This window comes from Macaca mulatta, chromosome 1, assembly GCF_049350105.2.
Source record: "Macaca mulatta isolate MMU2019108-1 chromosome 1, T2T-MMU8v2.0, whole genome shotgun sequence".
Taxonomy (NCBI): Eukaryota; Metazoa; Chordata; class Mammalia; order Primates; family Cercopithecidae; genus Macaca; species Macaca mulatta.
Window position 1 is genome coordinate 78014015 of NC_133406.1, and position 18548 is coordinate 78032562.

An 18548-nucleotide genomic window follows, 5' to 3' on the forward strand; every position below is an offset into this window, starting at 1 on the left:
TTGTTTTAGATAGCAGAACTTTTTATTCCCAAACAAAATTTTATACAAAATTTCAATATATGTACTAGATAAAAGCATGAATGAGGAAACTACACAGCACCTCTGTGGAACCCTAGAGCTCTCTCACACATAGCATGAAAAGTACTAGTCCAGGCCACATTTCAGATCAGAGACAAAAATTCTCAAAGGAAAGATCCTGAGATCTTTTCAACATAAGGAAAGGCATGAACTCTTTCTAAATTTTATTTGAAGGGGCCCAAAGGAAAATTCTCACAAATAAATTAATCACAAAAAACTGTAACTTCAATCTCAATTTTAAAAATTACCTTTCTTTCTAGCATTAGAGGAACTTAACTAATTCGGTGACTCTTATTTACTTCGTCAATTCAAGTAAGATTAATTCTGCCATTTATTCTTAAATTGTATATATAATATGACCTCCTTTTCATAAAATGTTCTTTGCGCCCATTCATCTGCCTACTCAACCTTCTATTCATATAGTGCCAAAGAAAAACTCCTAAAGACCCCTACGCAGAACCCCTTAAAGTTAATAATGATGATCATTTTTAGATGTTAGGGATGGATTATTTTATTCTTTGTATTTTTCTGTAATACCTGAATTTTCTATAATAAACATGTGTCAAATATATTTTATTACTCATACAAAGTTCATTTCATAAACAATTACAATGGAACACCAAAAACTAAAAAGCATACTTCTCTATTGCCTGAACAACTGTTTATTTGTTTTGTTTTGTTTTTGTTTGAGTCAGGGTCTTGCTCTGACGGCCAGGCTGGAGTGCAGTGCAATGGCACAATCACAGCTCACTGCAGCCGCTACCTCCTGGGCTCAAGCGATCCTCCCACCTCAGCCCCTGAGTAGGTGGGACTATAGACAGGCACATGTCACTTTGTCTGACCACAGCTGTTTAATACTACATACTAAATCTAGGTGCCATGGAGTAAAAGAAAGTGACAAAAAAATTGCTGCTCAGAAACTATCATCTAGTTGGATAAACAATACTAGTAAATAATAAATAATTCTCTCTCAATATAAATCAGAATAGATTTAATAGCTAAAGTAAGTGCAATGAACCTTAAATTGCTATTGGAATTGAGAAAAAAAAAATAAGATAATGGTATGCATTCCCAAAAGAGTAAGTGAAAAACATGTGAAAGGACGACAAACCTTACCCATAAATTTAAAACACAGATTGAAACACTGAAATGGCATTTTACATTGATCTAATTTAGCAAAGACTAAAGTATGATAACATACTAGGAGTCAACAATTTCAAATAATTAAGAATAGCAAGAGAAAAGCACATTCATCTTTCACAGTCTTGGATGGAGAGAAATATTTCACTTAAAAAAATAAACAACAGCACACAGCCAATGATAATAAACAAGTGGCTCAAAGCTGTTTTTATTTCTTTCTTTTTTTTTTTTTTTTTGAGACGGAGTCTTGCTCTGTCGCCCAGGCTGGAGTGCAGTGGCACGATCTCAGCTCACTGCAAGCTCCGCCTCCTGGGTTCACGCCATTCTCTTGCCTCAGCCTCCGGAGTAGCTGGGACTACAGGCGCCTGCCACCTCGCCCGGCTAGTTTTTTGTATTTTTTAGTAGAGACGGGGTTTCACCGTGTTAGCCAGGATGGTCTCGATCTCCTGACCTCGTGATCCGCCCGTCTCGGCCTCCCAAAGTGCTGGGATTGCAGGCTTGAGCCACCGCGCCCGGCCGTGTTTTTATTTCTGTAAACAAGTAGAGAAAGGTACTCTCATACACTGCTATTTGGAACACAAATTGGGTAGCCCTTTAGAAGCACCATGCAACAATTTCTGTCAAAATGTAAAATGCAGCCTGGGCAATGTGGTATGACCCCATCTGTAAAACAACTAAAAAATTAGAGGGTGACGCTGCAGTGAGCCATGATCGTGCCACTGCACTCCAGCCTGGGTGATAGAGCAAGACCCTATCTCAAAAAAAAAAAAAAAAGAAAAAAAAAAAGAGGAAAATGTATATATCTTTTGAATTTATTCTGATGGACTAAGGCTACCTAACATTTATTGAGCACTTACTATGCTCCAGGTACTATTCTAAGCATATATCATTTAATCCTCATGGCAATCCTATGAGTTTGATATTGTTATCAATACCACTTCAGAAATGAGGTCACTGAGCTTAGAAAAGTTAAATAACTTGCCCAAGGTTTCATAAGTAGTAAGTGGCAGAGTTGGGACAGAAATTCAGGCAGTCAGACTCTCAATTATGACACTATGTGCCCACATGTAACCAAAGATGAATGGCAGATATAAAGGTGCTTATTGTAGCATTGCTCATAATAGGAAAAAAGAAAGGAAAAAGAGCAAAGGAAAAACTAGATGTCCTTCAACAGAAGGGTGATTAAATAAATCACAGTACAGCTATACAATAATTGAAAAGAACGAAATAATTTACATATATGGAAAAACTTCCAAATTACGTTAAATAGAAAAAGCAAGAAGTAGAATAATGTGTAAAATTAAAGTCTATTTGGCCTTAAAGAAAAGATGGTAAATTAAACACACGAATTTTACTCTCAGTCTCCCCAGCACCACTAAAAACAATAGTAAAAGAATTGTTTTAAAAAGGCAAAACCAGTAAAGACAAAAAAACTTTCCTCCAAAAAACAAATGAACAAAAATGAGAGGAGAAAAGGTACAAAATATGAGAGCTAGAAAGCAAAGGAACAGGTGGTAACTGAGTTTACAGTTCCTAGAAAGCTAACTCCTAAACTGATGGAGAAGAAAGCTGAGAAGCTGCCCTAGTTGCATTGCAAAATCACCAGCAGCCTTAGGAATTGGCACCAGGGGCCCCTAGAAGTAAAGGTACGGATGGGGCTAAAATCAGGAGGCTTGGTAGAGAGTGTGTTTAACCAGCAGTCAGGTCCCAGGCTCCCTTTCCCCACTCCACCCAGCCAGATCCCTGGTAGAAGACCAGAGGCCCCAATCACCAAACCAAAACTCACTTAACAGAAGCTACTCTGTGGGAATGCCTGAGGAGTGCAGATCTGAATTAAAATTAACAGTTATAAACAAGAGGAAGGAAAAGCTGCAGCTGACTACATGGAGCTTAAGCATTTAGGCGTAAATAATGCCACAGAGACCCAGCCTGGATAACTTGTTGCTCTGTGGCCAAAGATCCAAGAAGAACTTAAATTAAGTTTTGTCTCCTGGCAATTATTTAGCTGCACTTTTCACAACAGCAAATCACTTCACCAAACTCTACTAAAATTAAATTAATGATCTTATAGATCAAATGCTCTGAAGGTCAAGAAGTTTTGGAGAACAAAATGGGGAAAAGGCAAAAAGACAGACTGGGAGGGTTACGTTAAAAGCCACGGGCTAAATAAACCAAGGTTTCTCAACCTCAGCGCTGTTGACATTTGGGGCCAGAAAATCCTTTGTTCTGTGCACTGAAAGATGCTTAGCAGAATTATTGGCCTCTACTCACCAGATGCACCTCCCTCAAGCTGTGAAAGCCAAAAATGTCTCCAGATGATGCCAAATCATTGCTAAATATTCACTGAGGAGGCAAAAATCGCCCATGGTTGAGAATTACTAGGCTAGACCAAGCTTGTATTAACATAGAGAGGAAGATCTTTGGCAAAATGCGTGTTTCTGACAATCCAAAGTCCAAAGTCCTAATAAGAAATGGCCTAATGAGAAGGAGACCCTTGCCCAGCCTCAGAGGATAACCTGGGGCATATCCTTACTGTGCAAGTGTTCTCCTTCCACCTCTGGCCAATCTGGTGCTCATGTCGCCTGTGTGGCAGGTGGCATGAGAGTCTAACAAAAATAACGAAATAAGGCAAAACATTTTCCAACATCATCCCAGATTACTAATATTCTAGGAATCTCTAATCAGGTCGTGCTATATCCACTTCTCAGCCTGTAAACAAACATTTCTCTGGGGCCTCTATCTGACCAGCATGCTTTTATTCTCTGTTAATCTGCTAAATCATAATTGCCTCTCTAAACTGTTAGAACAGTTTCTGTAAAACAGATGGAGCACATTTCAAAGACTCCTTTGAATGGAAATTTTCCATGCTGCCTACCTTAACTGAAGACATTGACCCAGAACCTTCCTGTGCTTCCTGATCCAGTAACCACTACCCATTTACCACCTATTAACCACTACCTATTTACAATTGCACAAATTCCCAAGTCTATACTTCCTACCGTTGGCCTTAATACACCAATGAAGGAAAGTCCATTAAATTTCTTGCTATGAAATTAAATTAAGCCTTTCAAGCTTCTTCCCAAACTGCCTCAATTCCCTTTACAGCATAAGGCTGAACAAAATATTCTCCTCTAATTACTTCTTTCTCATAGCAAAACAATTATAATACCAACTAAAAGCCTTTATAATACTGTGTTAAAAAAAAAAAAAAGCAACAGCAAAGCTATTTACTATTTGTTACAGGATCATCAGTCAGTAGACGGCATAGTACATCTACCTTCTTTTCCAATATCCCCAAGCCAGCCACTATCTTGTGATCATATCACTTAAAATCAAGTTAGTATAGAGGAAGATCTTTGTTTTACCTTGTCTTTTATCCCAATCCATCTTTCTTCTATTCCAATCCATCTTTCTTCTATCCCAATCCATTTTAAAAGCTTGTTCTACTTGCCTTTTCAGTCTCTTACTGTATTTATTTACAGGCAAGTAGTAATTCCTTAACCTTACTTTTGTCACTTGCCTAATTCAGTACACTTGCCAATGAACTTGACTTGTGTCCCCTTGCCCCCACCCCAATTCAACTGTTGATGCCTTAATCCTAAAGTGACTGTACTTGGTTAGACATAGGGCCTTTAAGGAGGTAATTTAGGTTAAATGCAAATGAGCTCATAAGAGTTGGTTAGGACTGGTGTCCTCATAAGAGGAAGGGACACCAGAACTTGCTCTTTCCCTCCCAGCATGTGTACACAGAAGAAAGGCCAAATGAGGACACAGCAAGAAAGCAGTTGTCTGCAAGCCAGGAAGAAAGGCCTCATCAGAAATCAGCCCCAATGGCACCTTGATCTTAGACTTCTAGTCTCCAGAACTGGGAAAAAATCAGTTTTTGTTGTTTAAGTCACCGAGTCTGTGGTACTCTGTTACGGCAGCCTGAGCAGATGAATACAGACATGAAATAGCTATAGCAGAAAGATGTTTGTCTTCTATCATAGAAACCATTAAAGCTCCTAAGCCTACCAGTGTCATACATGCACACTTCCTTGGACATAGCTGGCTACGCTGATAGTGCATATTAAAATATGCTTTCTTCACTAAGCCATTATTATAGCTAACACCTATAAATAGAATCAGAATCAACCTAGAGTCAGAAAAAAAAGAGGCTTTCTCCTTTCCTAAAAAAGCCTTGTCCAGAGCCCAGTACTGTCACTCTGAACATAAAAGTCATTTTCTGCCATAAAAATAAGAAACTACTCTCAAAGAGCTAACAGACTTGTGGAGATAAAAAGCACTGTGGAGTTTTTAGTCTTTTGCTGAATTCAGTAGCAGCGAGTTGGCCTCCCTGTCAGCATTCAGTGGCAGTGGCTGCTGCTCCTTTCCTCTTTGCTTCCCCTCCTGTGGCTTAACTACGCAGTACCACAGCACTCCTGAAGAGCAAAACACACCATCTCCGTAATGCCAGACTAACGCAGAAGAAAAATTTACCTTCTTCTGGTTAGAATAACCTCAACCCAATGGCAACTGGTGAAGAATCCTATAATTGTTTTTTGTTTGTTTGTTTGTTTGTTTGTTTGTTTGGAGACAGAGTCTTACTCTGTTGTTTGTTTGGAGACAGAGTCTTACTCTGTTGCTCAGGCTGGAGTGCTGTGGTGCAATCTCGGCTCATTGCAACATCCGCCTCCCAGGTTCAAGCAGTTCTCCTGCCTTAGCCTCCAAAGTAGCTGGGATTACAGGCATGTGCCAACACGGCTGGCGAATTTTTATATTTTTAGTTAGAGACAGGGTTTTGCCATTTGGGCCAGGCTGGTCTCGTACTCCTGACCTCAAGTGATCCGCCTGCCTCAGCCTTCCAAAGTGCTGAGATTACAAGCGTGAGCCACTGAGCCTGGCCTCTATAATTGTTTTTATAATTATAATGCCTTGACACAACTGTAAGTTGACTTCAAGACATTCCACTTCTTCCAATCCTGGTTCCTTCTTTAATGTGGATAAGACTCAGACTCTCAGAGGAGGTAGGTTTTGAGCCTGCTATCTGTTCCTAATAAGAGAGAATAAAAGTTTCTCTTTCCACTCCTTTACATTCTAACTAGGCAACTAGAGCGTATACTTTTACATTTCACACATCTGCCAACATTTATTCTAATTCTTGCCTCTGGAGCTGGTTATAGTTCTGGAGTTGTTCATAATCACAGATGGTAGTAGAAATAACAGGAGTCTCTTACCTCAGCTGAGTAGATTCCTAATAGGCCTGGTATAAAACATTCTGCTCAGCAAAACTTCGTAATAGTGCTACATACAGAAAGCGGCTGTTCGAGGGAGAGGTCATAGTCCTTACTCTGGCCATAGTGCCATTTTGTTCCCACCCACCAGTCTCCTTTAACAAAGATGTCTTAAGGAAAGGATCCAAATTCAAAGAAGCTCTCTTGAACAAACAGGATAACTTAAACAACTAGATAACCTCTGAACTTCATTGCACCTGCCTACTTTTACTGTCACTCAAATGTATTCTCCCTCACCATGTACATATGACCCATGACAAGGTACAGGGGTTCAAAGGTGGATAATAAGAACAGCTAGGAATAATTGGTACACCCAAAATTGTTGTGAATGAGGTCTAGCAATACTGTTTCACTTGCTTTGTTTGTTAAGTCACAGCATGAGCAAATCTATCAAGAAAAAGAACACCAAGCTACTCTCACCTATTAGGGCCATTTGTAAATATTCCGATTTTATCCAGATGAAGAAATGTTCTACATGTCAGTATTTTTATGTGTTTTTAGAATGAGTAGAAGCATCTTTCAGCTTTTAACTACATCAGTTAAAAGATCCTTAGATTTATCCCTAGAGACCCCTTGATTTAGGTTATCTCTAGATTTAGTATATCCTTGCTGAAAAAAGAAGCCATGCTTTACAGGTCAGATTTAAAGGAACTGTGTTAATGCTTATGCATTCTAACTATGCTATCATTGTCGACGTCACTCAGAATCAGCCGCAACACTGGCACATCAAAATGAAATACTGCAAAATAAAGAGGCCCATGACCCTCATGAGTATGAGAAATACAGCTAATTAAGAAGAAATTAAAAGAATAATATAGCTAATTAAGAAAAAAAAAAAAAAGAAAAACTACACCTATTCCACAGAGCAGCCAAGGTGAGCTTGAAAAACCAGAAATCAGATAATGTGGTTTCCGATCATATTTAGAATAAATTTCAAATTTACAAAGCCTCACATCAGACCTACTTGCTTCTCTGACCCCATTGCGTAGCACCTTTTCCTTCTTTTCTACTCATTAGGTTATAATGCCATAAAACAGCACACACTTAGGAAGGCACGTTTTAGATGAGCCAAAAGGCAAGTCTGTGGCACATTATGACTAAACTAACCCACTTAATACTATCGGGGAAGAATTAGTAGATACCTTTAAAGACAGCTTGCCTCACACACAAATGCCTAACTATGTCATTCATAAATATTAACAAATATCCATTACAGAAAAAGCCAAGTATGTATCAGTGGGTTCTTTTAACATGTGGCCACCTGGGTCTGAAATAAATATTATACTGTAGCTCAGCACCGGCACTATTTTACATATGTAATAATAACTGTCACACTGGAACCTCTTCTGAAATTATAAACGCATGTGTCCACTTTAATATGCAGTGCCTGTGAGGTTTATTCCAGAAAACCTCAAACTTACTTGGAAGTCTCTTACATTATTCACAATGGTAACTTAGCTACATGATTTCAGAAAGCAAATACTAAAAGTAAGTGTACCAAATACCACATGTAAGGTAACTGCCATTTACACTATCCCTTTCTGGGAAATTCTCAAAGCACATCCTTTTCTGAAAGGTTACTTTCATAGGGTCATGAAGAATCTTCAAGCTTGTTTACACAAACCCCCTCCTTTCCTTCCCTCCCCTCCTCATTCTTGCCATAGCGAATTAAACTGCTGATGAATGCCTGACTAGGAGGCAGCAAAAATAGAGCTGCTGATGTCCCATGAAGTGGCCTGGTATAAACAGTATGTCCCCCTCCCCAAATATCCTATATTAGGATATTAGGTTGTAATCAACAGACTCAGTAAAATCTTCATATGAGCTCTGAATGTGAAACAAAGAAGGAGAAATAATCTAAGACAACCACAAGCAAGAGACATAGCAAAAGCCATGCAACAGTTTAAATCCTGAGTAAGCAGAAACCAGTCAGTCTTAGGAAAAGCAGAGTAGCTGAGGCTCCATTTTGACATAGCATTAGAAGAGGACCAGGTGTTGTTCATGGAGGTGCTGTGGTAACCAACTTCCCTGAGCTGCATTTTATCCTATTCGACACATCCTAATTCTCCTAGAGGTCTTCTGAAATGGTTTCCTGTTCTTAATCTCCTCATGGAGTTTTTCCATAAATCTCTATTACATGAGCATATCTCTACTTCTTAGCACATGATGCTCTCTGATTTCTCTGCTAAAGCTCTTCTTTTCCTCATCTTCCCTAACTCAGTATGACACAACATCCCTCCAGTTACGCAAGCCAAATATCTGGCAAGGTTTTTAAAAAACTTCTTATTATGGATATTTTCAAATATTAACAAAAGTAAAGAGAATGGCATCTATTACTCACCTTTTGAGAATGTCAACCTTTCAACAATCATGTTTTATCTATTTCATACCACACCCCAGATCAAATAAGTTATTATTGGTTTTTCACTTTCCTCTCATCCTTCATAACCAGCTCACGGGAAAGTCTTATCATTACCTCTGAAAATTATCCAGAATCCATCAATTTCTCATTTTCACTAATACCACCTTAATCAAAGCCACAATCATCTCTCAACTAAGCTACTGCAACAGCCTTGAAATTGGTCTCCCTGCTTCTACTTTTGCTCCCTACTTCAACCTATTCCAAAGAGCAGCCAAGGTGAGCTGTCAAAGCCAGAAATCAGGTAAGTGTGGTTTTCCATTGCATTTAGAATAAACACCAAATTCACAAAGTTTGACATCTGGCCTGCTTTCTTCTCTGCCCCATCTTGTAACAGTGTCAGTCCTGCTACATCACACTGGCCTTCTTTATGTTCCTTCAAACTCTCAAGCCCATTCCTGCCTTGAGATTTTGCATGAGCTGTTGCCCTGGCCTAGGATCCTGTCAGATTTTCACATTGTTGACTCGATGTTGCCTTTTAGATCTCAGCTGAACTGTCACATCCTCTGAAAAGACTTCCTTAACCACCCAATCTACAGCAGTCACTTGATAACTTGCTATCACATTACCATTTGAATTCTTTTTCATCCATCTTTCTTTTTCATGTCTCCCTCTCATAGAGTATAAGCTCCTAGAAATAGGACTGTAAGAAGACCTATCTAATATTCATTCTTCTTTCTTAAAACAAAGTCCTGATTTTGTTCAGGTATCAACATCCATATTGCCATGGGCCTCAGGAGAAGCTGACCCTCTTACCCTCTAACTCCAATATGATTCAACAATGAATATCTCGTATCCCTTGCCAGTGATTAGTTCAGAAATGAGCATGTGGCCCAATCCTGGCCAAGAAGATATAAGGAAAAGTTTGCTACAGACATCTAAGAAAGTAGTTCCCTAATTCCTGAAAGAGTCATGAACAGCCTGAGTCGTCTTCTCCCTCTAACCATTAATGAAGAAACATGTCCACAATACATCTGTGAGTGAAACAGGCATTAGGATGAAGCCAACACTGCATATACAAAGTAGACAGAAGGAAAGAACTTGACATATTTGAATTGCCTGATCAGCCAACCCAGGAGTCCATTCTATCTTTGGACTTCCTTCTATGTAAGCAAATAAGTTTTCTTCATATTTAAGCCAATTAAAGTTAGATTTTTTTTTATTATTACTCATATGTGAAAATATACTAACATATATAGGAACTTTGTCTACCTTGTTCCTTGCTATACTCCCGGCACCTACAAAAATGCCTAGAATATGGTAGGTACAGCAAATATTTGAGTGAATAGTAAAAGAATGTAAAAGAATAATTTATGAAAGATAAAGAATCCTAAAACAATTATTCTCTATTTAGCCCACTGCTATGGTTTGAATGTGCCCCCAAAAAGCATGTGTTGAAAGTTTAATCCCCAATGCAACAGTGTTGGGAAGTGGGGCCTAATGAGAGGTAATTAGGTCATGAGAGCAGAGTGAATAGATTAAGGCCATTAATAAGGGAGCAGGTTCATTATTCTGGGAGCGAACTGGTTATAAAAAGAGGAGTTTGGCCCATGTTTTCTTCCCTCCCACCCTCCCCACCACCCTCTGGTCCTATCACCTTCACCATATTATGATGCAGCAAGAAGGCTCTTGCCAGATACTGGCTGCTGATCCTGGACTTCCCAACGTCCAGAACTGGGAGCCAATTTCTGTTCATTATAAACTACCCAGTCTCAGGTATTTTGTTATAGCAACACAAAATGAACGAAGACACCTGCTTTAGCTACAATGTCATTAAGTTCCTTAAGAAGAAGTATCTAGTTAAGTACTATTAGGTAAGCACAAAAATGTTCTTGACATAGATTTTAAAATGTCAACCTGACACTGAAATACGTCACCATCATTACAAAAGGAAAATGCCACTATCAAAAAACATGCATACATTTATAAAGACTTACAGGTTCTTGGGGTTCGGTTTCTTCCCATGCTCCCCAACCATCATCTTCCCAGTCTGTTGATTTACCTGTTTTTAAAAAGATGAACAATGCCTGCATGAAATATAGGGCTTTAAGTATCTTTAAAGCATTTTTTCTAAACATCATAGAACCAACCTCTGTATAATGCTGATGTTCAGAAAGAAAATAATGGTAAACTGTGTTATACCAGGATTTTGCTATATGTAATAGTAATAATCAGAAAATATTTGACCTACTGAATTTCTAAATTTATATATTAGTCAAATTGTGTGCAAGTTATTATTAAAATTGTGTGTGAGTTATCTGGATCTTAAGATATTGGACATCAAGTTAATCCACATTCAAATCAAACTGCAAAGATGACTTTTTAAAAATCTAAAAATGACAAATGTTTATTACTCAAGATATTAGACAAATATACACAGTGATGAAAAAAAACCACACCTAAAATTTCACACAGATGCCTTAAAAAAGTAACTTGTTTTTTGATAAGACAAATCTTTAGTGAAAAAGAAAACTGAATTTTGAAACAAGACAAACCTACTATTCTGCACCCTTTTCTGATATTCTTGATTTCTTATATGTTGGAACATCCTCTCAGAGGAAAATAAGATGGTCAACAACGATGCAACAAGGAACGTAAAAGCCCAGATAGGTTTGGACAGTTATGTTCCCTTACAAGGCCCAGGTGACTGGTTTTTACATAATCATCTTTTAATTTATCAGAAGAGAAAAAACTATCATTTTTGAACAACTACTCTGAGACAAGCATGAGATACTTTATATGCATTAATAAAGTACAAATAAAACTTTAGGCCCCAGAATCACACTGCCTAAGTTTTATTTGAACTTTATCATCTTTAAAAATTTAATTTGAGGCAATAAATATAAAGTTTGTTTTTTTGTGGTTTTTTTTGAGATGGAGTCTCACTCTGTCGCCCAGGCTGGAGTGCAGTGGCACGATCTTGGCTCACTGTAACCTCCACCTCCTGCGTTCAAGCCATTCTCCTGCCTTAGCCTCTGGAGTAGCTGGGACTATAGGTGCATGCCACCACACTCGGCTAATTTTTGTATTTTTTGTAGAGAAAGGGTTTCACCATGTTGGCCAGGCTGGTCTCGAACTCCTGACCTCAAGTGATCTGCCCACCTTGGTCTCCCAAAGTGCTAGGATTACAGGCGTGGACCACCATGCCTGGCCTTGAGGTAATACATATAAAGTATTGAACGCTTGTTCAAATCCTGGATCTAGCACTTACTATCTCTGTGACATAGTGCAAATTACCCATCTAAACTTTAGTTTCTAATCATAAAGGCATGGAAGACAAGAGTACCTATATCTAGTAGGGTTGTTGTAAGGACTTACACCAGATAGCATACTAAAGCCCTCAGTACCTGACACATACCACGTTCTCAATGCTGGTCAAGGTTTAGCTAAATCAAATATTATATTTAAGTAATTAGCTTTAAAATTCTGGGAGGAAATCAATTTAAAAGATGGGACTGGTTGGTAGGCTATTAATTATTGCCTCAATTTCAGAGCCTGCTATTGGTCTATTCAGGGATTCAACTTCTTCCTGGTTTAGTCTTGGAAGAGTGTAAGAGTCCAGGAAATTATCCATTTCTTCTAGATTTTCCAGTTTATTTGCGTAGAGGTGTTTATAGTATTCTCTGATGGTAGTTTGTATTTCTGTGGGGTCGGTGGTGATATCCCCTTTATCATTTTTAATTGCGTCGATTTGATTCTTCTCTCTTTTCTTCTTTATTAGTCTTGCTAGTAGTGGTCTGTCAATTTTGTTGATCTTTTCAAAAAACCAACTCCTGGATTCATTGATTTTTTGGAGAGTTTTTTGTGTCTCTATCTCCTTCAGTTCTGCTCTGATCTTAGTTATTTCTTGCCTTCTGCTAGCTTTCGAATGTGTTTGCTCTTGCTTCTCTAGTTCTTTTAATTGCGATGTTAGAGTGTCAATTTTAGATCTTTCCTGCTTTCTCTTGTGGGCCTTTAGTGCTATAAATTTCCCTCTACACACTGCTTTAAATGTGTCCCAGAGATTCTGGTATGTTGTATCTTTGTTCTCATTGGTTTCAAAGAACATCTTTATTTCTGCCTTCATTTCGTTATGTACCCAGTAGTCATTCAGGAGCAGGTTGTTCAGTTTCCATGTAGTTGAGCAGTTTTGATTGAGTTTCTTAGTCCTGAGTTCTAGTTTGATTGCACTGTGGTCTGAGAGACAGTTTGTTATAATTTCTATTCTTGTACATTTGCTGAGGAGTGCTTTACTTCCAATTACGTGGTCGATTTTGGAGTAAGTACGATGTGGTGCTGAGAAGAATGTATATTCTGTTGATTTGGGGTGGAGAGTTCTATAGATGTCTATTAGGTCTGCTTGCTGCAGAGATGAGTTCAATTCCTGGATATCCTTGTTAACTTTCTGTCTCGTTGATCTGTCTAATGTTGACAGTGGAGTGTTGAAGTCTCCCATTATTATTGTATGGGAGTCTAAGTCTCTTTGTAAGTCTCTAAGGACTTGCTTTATGAATCTGGGTGCTCCTGTATTGGGTGCATATATATTTAGGATAGTTAGCTCTTCCTGTTGAATTGATCCCTTTACCATTATGTAATGGCCTTCTTTGTCTCTTTTGATCTTTGATGGTTTAAAGTCTGTTTTATCAGAGACTAGTATTGCAACCCCCGCTTTTTTTTGTTCTCCATTTGCTTGGTAAATCTTCCTCCATCCCTTTATTTTGAGCCTATGTATGTCTCTGCGTGTCGGATGGGTCTCCTGAATACAGCAGACTGATGGGTCTTGACTCTTTATCCAGTTTGCCAGTCTGTGTCTTTTAATTGGAGCATTTAGTCCATTTACATTTAAGGTTAAGATTGTTATGTGTGAACTTGATCCTGCCATTATGATATTAACTGGTTATTTTGCTCGTTAGTTGATGCAGTTTCTTCCTAGCCTAGATGGTCTTTACATTTTGGCATGTTTTTGCAATGGCCGGTACCGGTTGTTCCTTTCCATGTTTAGTGCTTCCTTCAGGGTCTCTTGTAAGGCAGGCCTAGTGGTGACAAAATCTCTAAGCATTTGCTTATCTGTAAAGGATTTTATTTCTCCTTCACTTATGAAACTTAGTTTGGCTGGATATGAAATTCTGGGTTTAAAAGAGAAATGCAAATCAAAACCACAATGAGATACCATCTCACACCAGCTAGAATGGCGATCATTAAAAAGTCAGGAAACAACAGGTGCTGGAGAGGATGTGGAGAAATAGGAACACTTTTACACTGTTGGTGGGATTGTAAACTAGTTCAACCATTATGGAAAACAGTATGGCGATTCCTCAAGGATCTAGAACTAGATGTACCATATGACCCAGCCATCCCATTACTGGGTATATACCCAAAGGATTATAAATTATGCTGCTATAAAGACACATGCACACGTATGTTTATTGCAGCACTATTCACAATAGCAAAGACTTGGAATCAACCCAAATGTCCATCAGTGACAGATTGGATTAAGAAAATGTGGCACATATACACCATGGAATACTATGCAGCCATCAAAAAGGATGAGTTTGTGTCCTTTGTAGGGACATGGATGCAGCTGGAAACCATCATTCTTAGCAAACTATCACAAGAACAGAAAACCAAACACCGCATGTTCTCACTCATAGGTGGGAACTGAACAATGAGATCACTTGGACTCAGGAAGGGGAACATCACACACCGGGGCCTATCATGGGGAGGGGGCCGGGGGGAGGGATTGCATTGGGAGTTATACCTGATGTAAATGACGAGTTGATGGGTGCAGCACACCAACATGGCACAAGTATACATATGTAACAAACCTGCACGTTATGCACATGTACCCTACAACTTAAAAGTATAATAATAATAAATAAATTAAAAAATAAAAAAAATAAAAAAAAAAAGAATAGAAAAAAACTTTCCACTCAAAAAAAAAAAAAAAAAAAAAAAAGATGGGACTGATTCTGATGGCTTACAGTAGGAAGGAAGCAAATAGATTCACTTATATACAAGGTTTTAAAGGTTGCTGGAATCAATTACATACAGATGATTAAAGAATTTGTTATAGTCTACTACTTAGAGTCATCGTTCAATTAGCTTTGTAGTAACAGTCTAATCTTCTGTACTTAAATGCCAAATAATTACTTCCTAATAGGCATATATTAAGTCCTAAAATAGCACTATCATTTGATTAACATTGCACAATTTATAGAAGAGTTCCGTATACAAGTCAATTAGCAATTTAACAAATACTCTATTAAACACCATGTGGCAAATCCTGTAGTAGGAGCTGAGAAAAATACAAGCGTACTCCTTGCCCTTGAAGAATTCATGATCTATTGCAGAAGGCAGACAAACATGGAATCATAATATATGGTGACTACAGTAATGGACCACTATGGGAACTTGGATGAGAGAGTAAGTCCTTAAAAAGTAGCTAGAAAGGCTGGGAGGAAAAGTCAGCATGAATGAAAGAGGCAGAAAGATGCAATGTATATGACAACTAACATGTATTAAACATTTCTGTATATCTAAATGCTTTATAGACATTGTTAGTTCACTTAAACTTCACAGGATCCTTTACTGTCCCCATTTTACAAGGGGAAAACAGATTTCTTGGAGAGTTTAAGTAGTTTGACCAAAATCACACAGGAGTAAGTGGCAGAGTAAAACTTGAGTTCAGGTCTATCTGAGTTCTAAAACCCATGCTTGTAAGTATTAGACTATATGTACTCCTACTATGGCTCATGAAGGGTAAGATTAGGGAAAAGTGGTGTTTATAGTTAAGGCCAAAAGTAAGAAGGTTCTTATTTTAAAATAGACACATTCCCTTGATATTGCAATTTAGAGATTTTTTTTTAAACTTGGAAAATTACAGTTTGTCTTTTGGCAATTAAATTCAATTAAGCCAAATCTTTATTTTGCTAATTTTTCCACTGTACCAAAAACAATTGTCTTCTTGTGGGTTTAAGGCAGCCAACAAGGCTATCCCATTTAAAGTTTCAGAATATGTATTGTCTCATATGAGAAAGCAAAGTATCTAAAAGAGCTTATTACTATAAAGTTCATGATTCAATTTTTAAATTGCTATAAAAATAACGTATATATCAAATTACCACAATCTTGAAAAGACCACACAGAATTTAGACTCTTCAGGAAGGCTGCAATCACTCATGCATTCAACAAACCCAACATCTTTTATGTTTTGGGCACCGTGCTAAATGCTGGAAATATAAAAGCAAACAAACCTTCAAGGAGCTTAGTTTGTGCACATAACCTCTGCTGAATGTGTATAAAATAAAACTATAAAAAGCGTGTTATTTCTCCTCCATATTGGTATAAAAAGCACCTGACTCAATTCACAAATGACTCATATAAGCAAATAGAAGACAGCAGTAATTTGGATTTCCTACCCCTGCAGAGATCCAATATCTCCCTATGCCACAATTCAGAACCTCCAAGAAAAGAAAGACCTTGAGAAATACTTTATACAAGATATTTAGGTTTATGAAGGTTTACCCATTCTCAATGCCCCTGACTGGAAAGCTTCTTTCAACAAAAAGGAAGGAGAATTTAATTGGGCATCTTCTATTATCATAGGAATGCATTTTTCCCAACCAAGTCAAGGTAAAGGAAGGTGAAACAGCACTACTATTCAGGTAAGTTAAAAGATATTTTTGGTAGGTTGCTCTAGAAGACTAAGTCTATTTATAATACTATGAGAGAATGCATTCCAAATTATAGTCAACTTAAAAAATGGGAAACGTTTTGCCAGTGAGGCAATACCCTTGTGGCTATTTCTTTTTATTTTTTATTTATTTATTTATCTATTTTGAGGCGGAGTCTCACTATATCACCAGGCTGGAGTGCAGTGGTGCCATCTCGGTTCACTGCAACCTCCAACTCCCTGGTTCAAGCGATTCTCCTGCCTCAGCCTCCCAAATAGCGGGGATTACAGACATGTGCCACCACACCCAGCAATTTTTGTATTTGTGGTAGAGACGGGGGTTTCACCATGTTGGCCAGGATGGTCTCGATCTCCTGACCTTGTAATCCGCCTGCCTTGGCCTCCCAAAGTGCTAGGATTACAGGCATGAGCCACCGTGCTCGGCCCCTTGTGGCTATTTCTACTCAGTGACAGTGATTTAATTTTTGTAGCCTCCTATGTCCTACTGAAAATCATTTGAGACTGTTTTGCAAGGAGCTAGTTGACAGCTATTTTCAGCTATTAAAAAGTGTTATAATCCCAGCACTTTACCAAAGTTATTTCTTATGCCTTCAGGTTATGCAAGCAGGTCAAGCACATTCTTTAGAAAAAAAAAAGGTATATATTGAGAAAATAGCTGATGAATGTCTAATAAAATTGCCATTCATGGAAAAAATTCTGTTCAGGCACAGTACTTCCTTCTGGTAACCTTTCTAAGGAGGATGGTATTCTTTAATCAATATCATTAGTATTCTTTAATTGATCATTGGTCAAGAATGTAGGTAGCCAAAGCAATGGTCAACATAAATTTGAGAACTATGCACTGTTTTAGGTTAATATGGAATATTACTGTAAGGCCTTGAGGTTCATAAACTCTATGTCATCATGAAGAAATAAGACTGATTTGCCTTATTATCAATTACTTCCAAAAAAGGCTAAAAATGGCTCACCATGATTGTCTCTTAGAAGAATAAATAGATCAATATCTTTTGTAGGACAGAGTAATTTGAAAGCCCTAAGCTCTGGTATAACTTAAAAAGGCAAATCAGTTTAACAAAATGTACCATGGAATTAAGGACACCAGGACAGCCAGCTTCTTTAGGACAGTCTAGATCCAGTGTAAAGATTCTAAACATTCCACCAATCACCAAATCCCATAGCCAGAGCTATGTGGCCCTCATTTCTGTGAAAGGCTAGACTACAAATTATATGGCAACAATTTTTCAATTGTTACTTTCCCTATTTATTAAATAAGTAGCAACCACCCAGTCTCCAAAAAGCAATTCTTTAAACGACACTATTATCAACTGCCTATGTCTTTCATTTTACTGTAGTCCAATCCAACAAAATTGGTCAGAAAATTAAGAAAATAGCATTCACATTAATTGTCTTCATAAAACTAGCATTATAGTCTCTCTCGCAGATCCCTCTTGATAGGTAGGCCTTAAAACCTTTACAATGAAGAAATTAAAATAATGACTTAGGGGGTGACTAAAGTTTTAGAGATGGCCCTACTCTCAGAGATTCTGTTTCAGAAGGTCTGCAATGGATCCAGAAATCTCTATTTTAACAACTTTCCCCACCCTGAAAATTTGAGGCAGATGGTGATGCATGGATCACCTCAAGGATAAACCTAAGTGCTGGTCTAATTTAATCCTAAATATTGTTTTCCTTTGCCTGTCATCACTCTTCTATTCTTTCACTCCAGTTGGACTGTTCATTCACTGGTATGCAATCTTGAACAGCGCTGTCTAATAGAAATATATCACAAGCTACCTATGTAATTTTAAATTAACTAATAGCCATATTAAAAAGTAAAAAAAAAAAGGTGAAATTAACCTTAATAATATAGTTGATCATAATACAACCAGAATATTGTTTCAATGCATAATCAATATAAAATTATTGGTGAGATATTTTACATTCATTTTTCATATACACTCTTCAA

General features: G+C 37.8%; 1 protein-coding gene across 1 annotated transcript in view; it reads right to left on the reverse strand.

Moving 5' to 3' along the window:
• RAB3GAP2 (RAB3 GTPase activating non-catalytic protein subunit 2) overlaps positions 1-18548 on the reverse strand; it is a 124107-nt gene that overhangs the window by 73232 nt on the left and 32327 nt on the right. The window contains exon 2 of the mRNA XM_077937751.1: positions 10848-10912. Coding sequence (XP_077793877.1) covers positions 10848-10912 — 65 coding nt within the window. The remainder of the gene's footprint in view (positions 1-10847; positions 10913-18548) is intronic.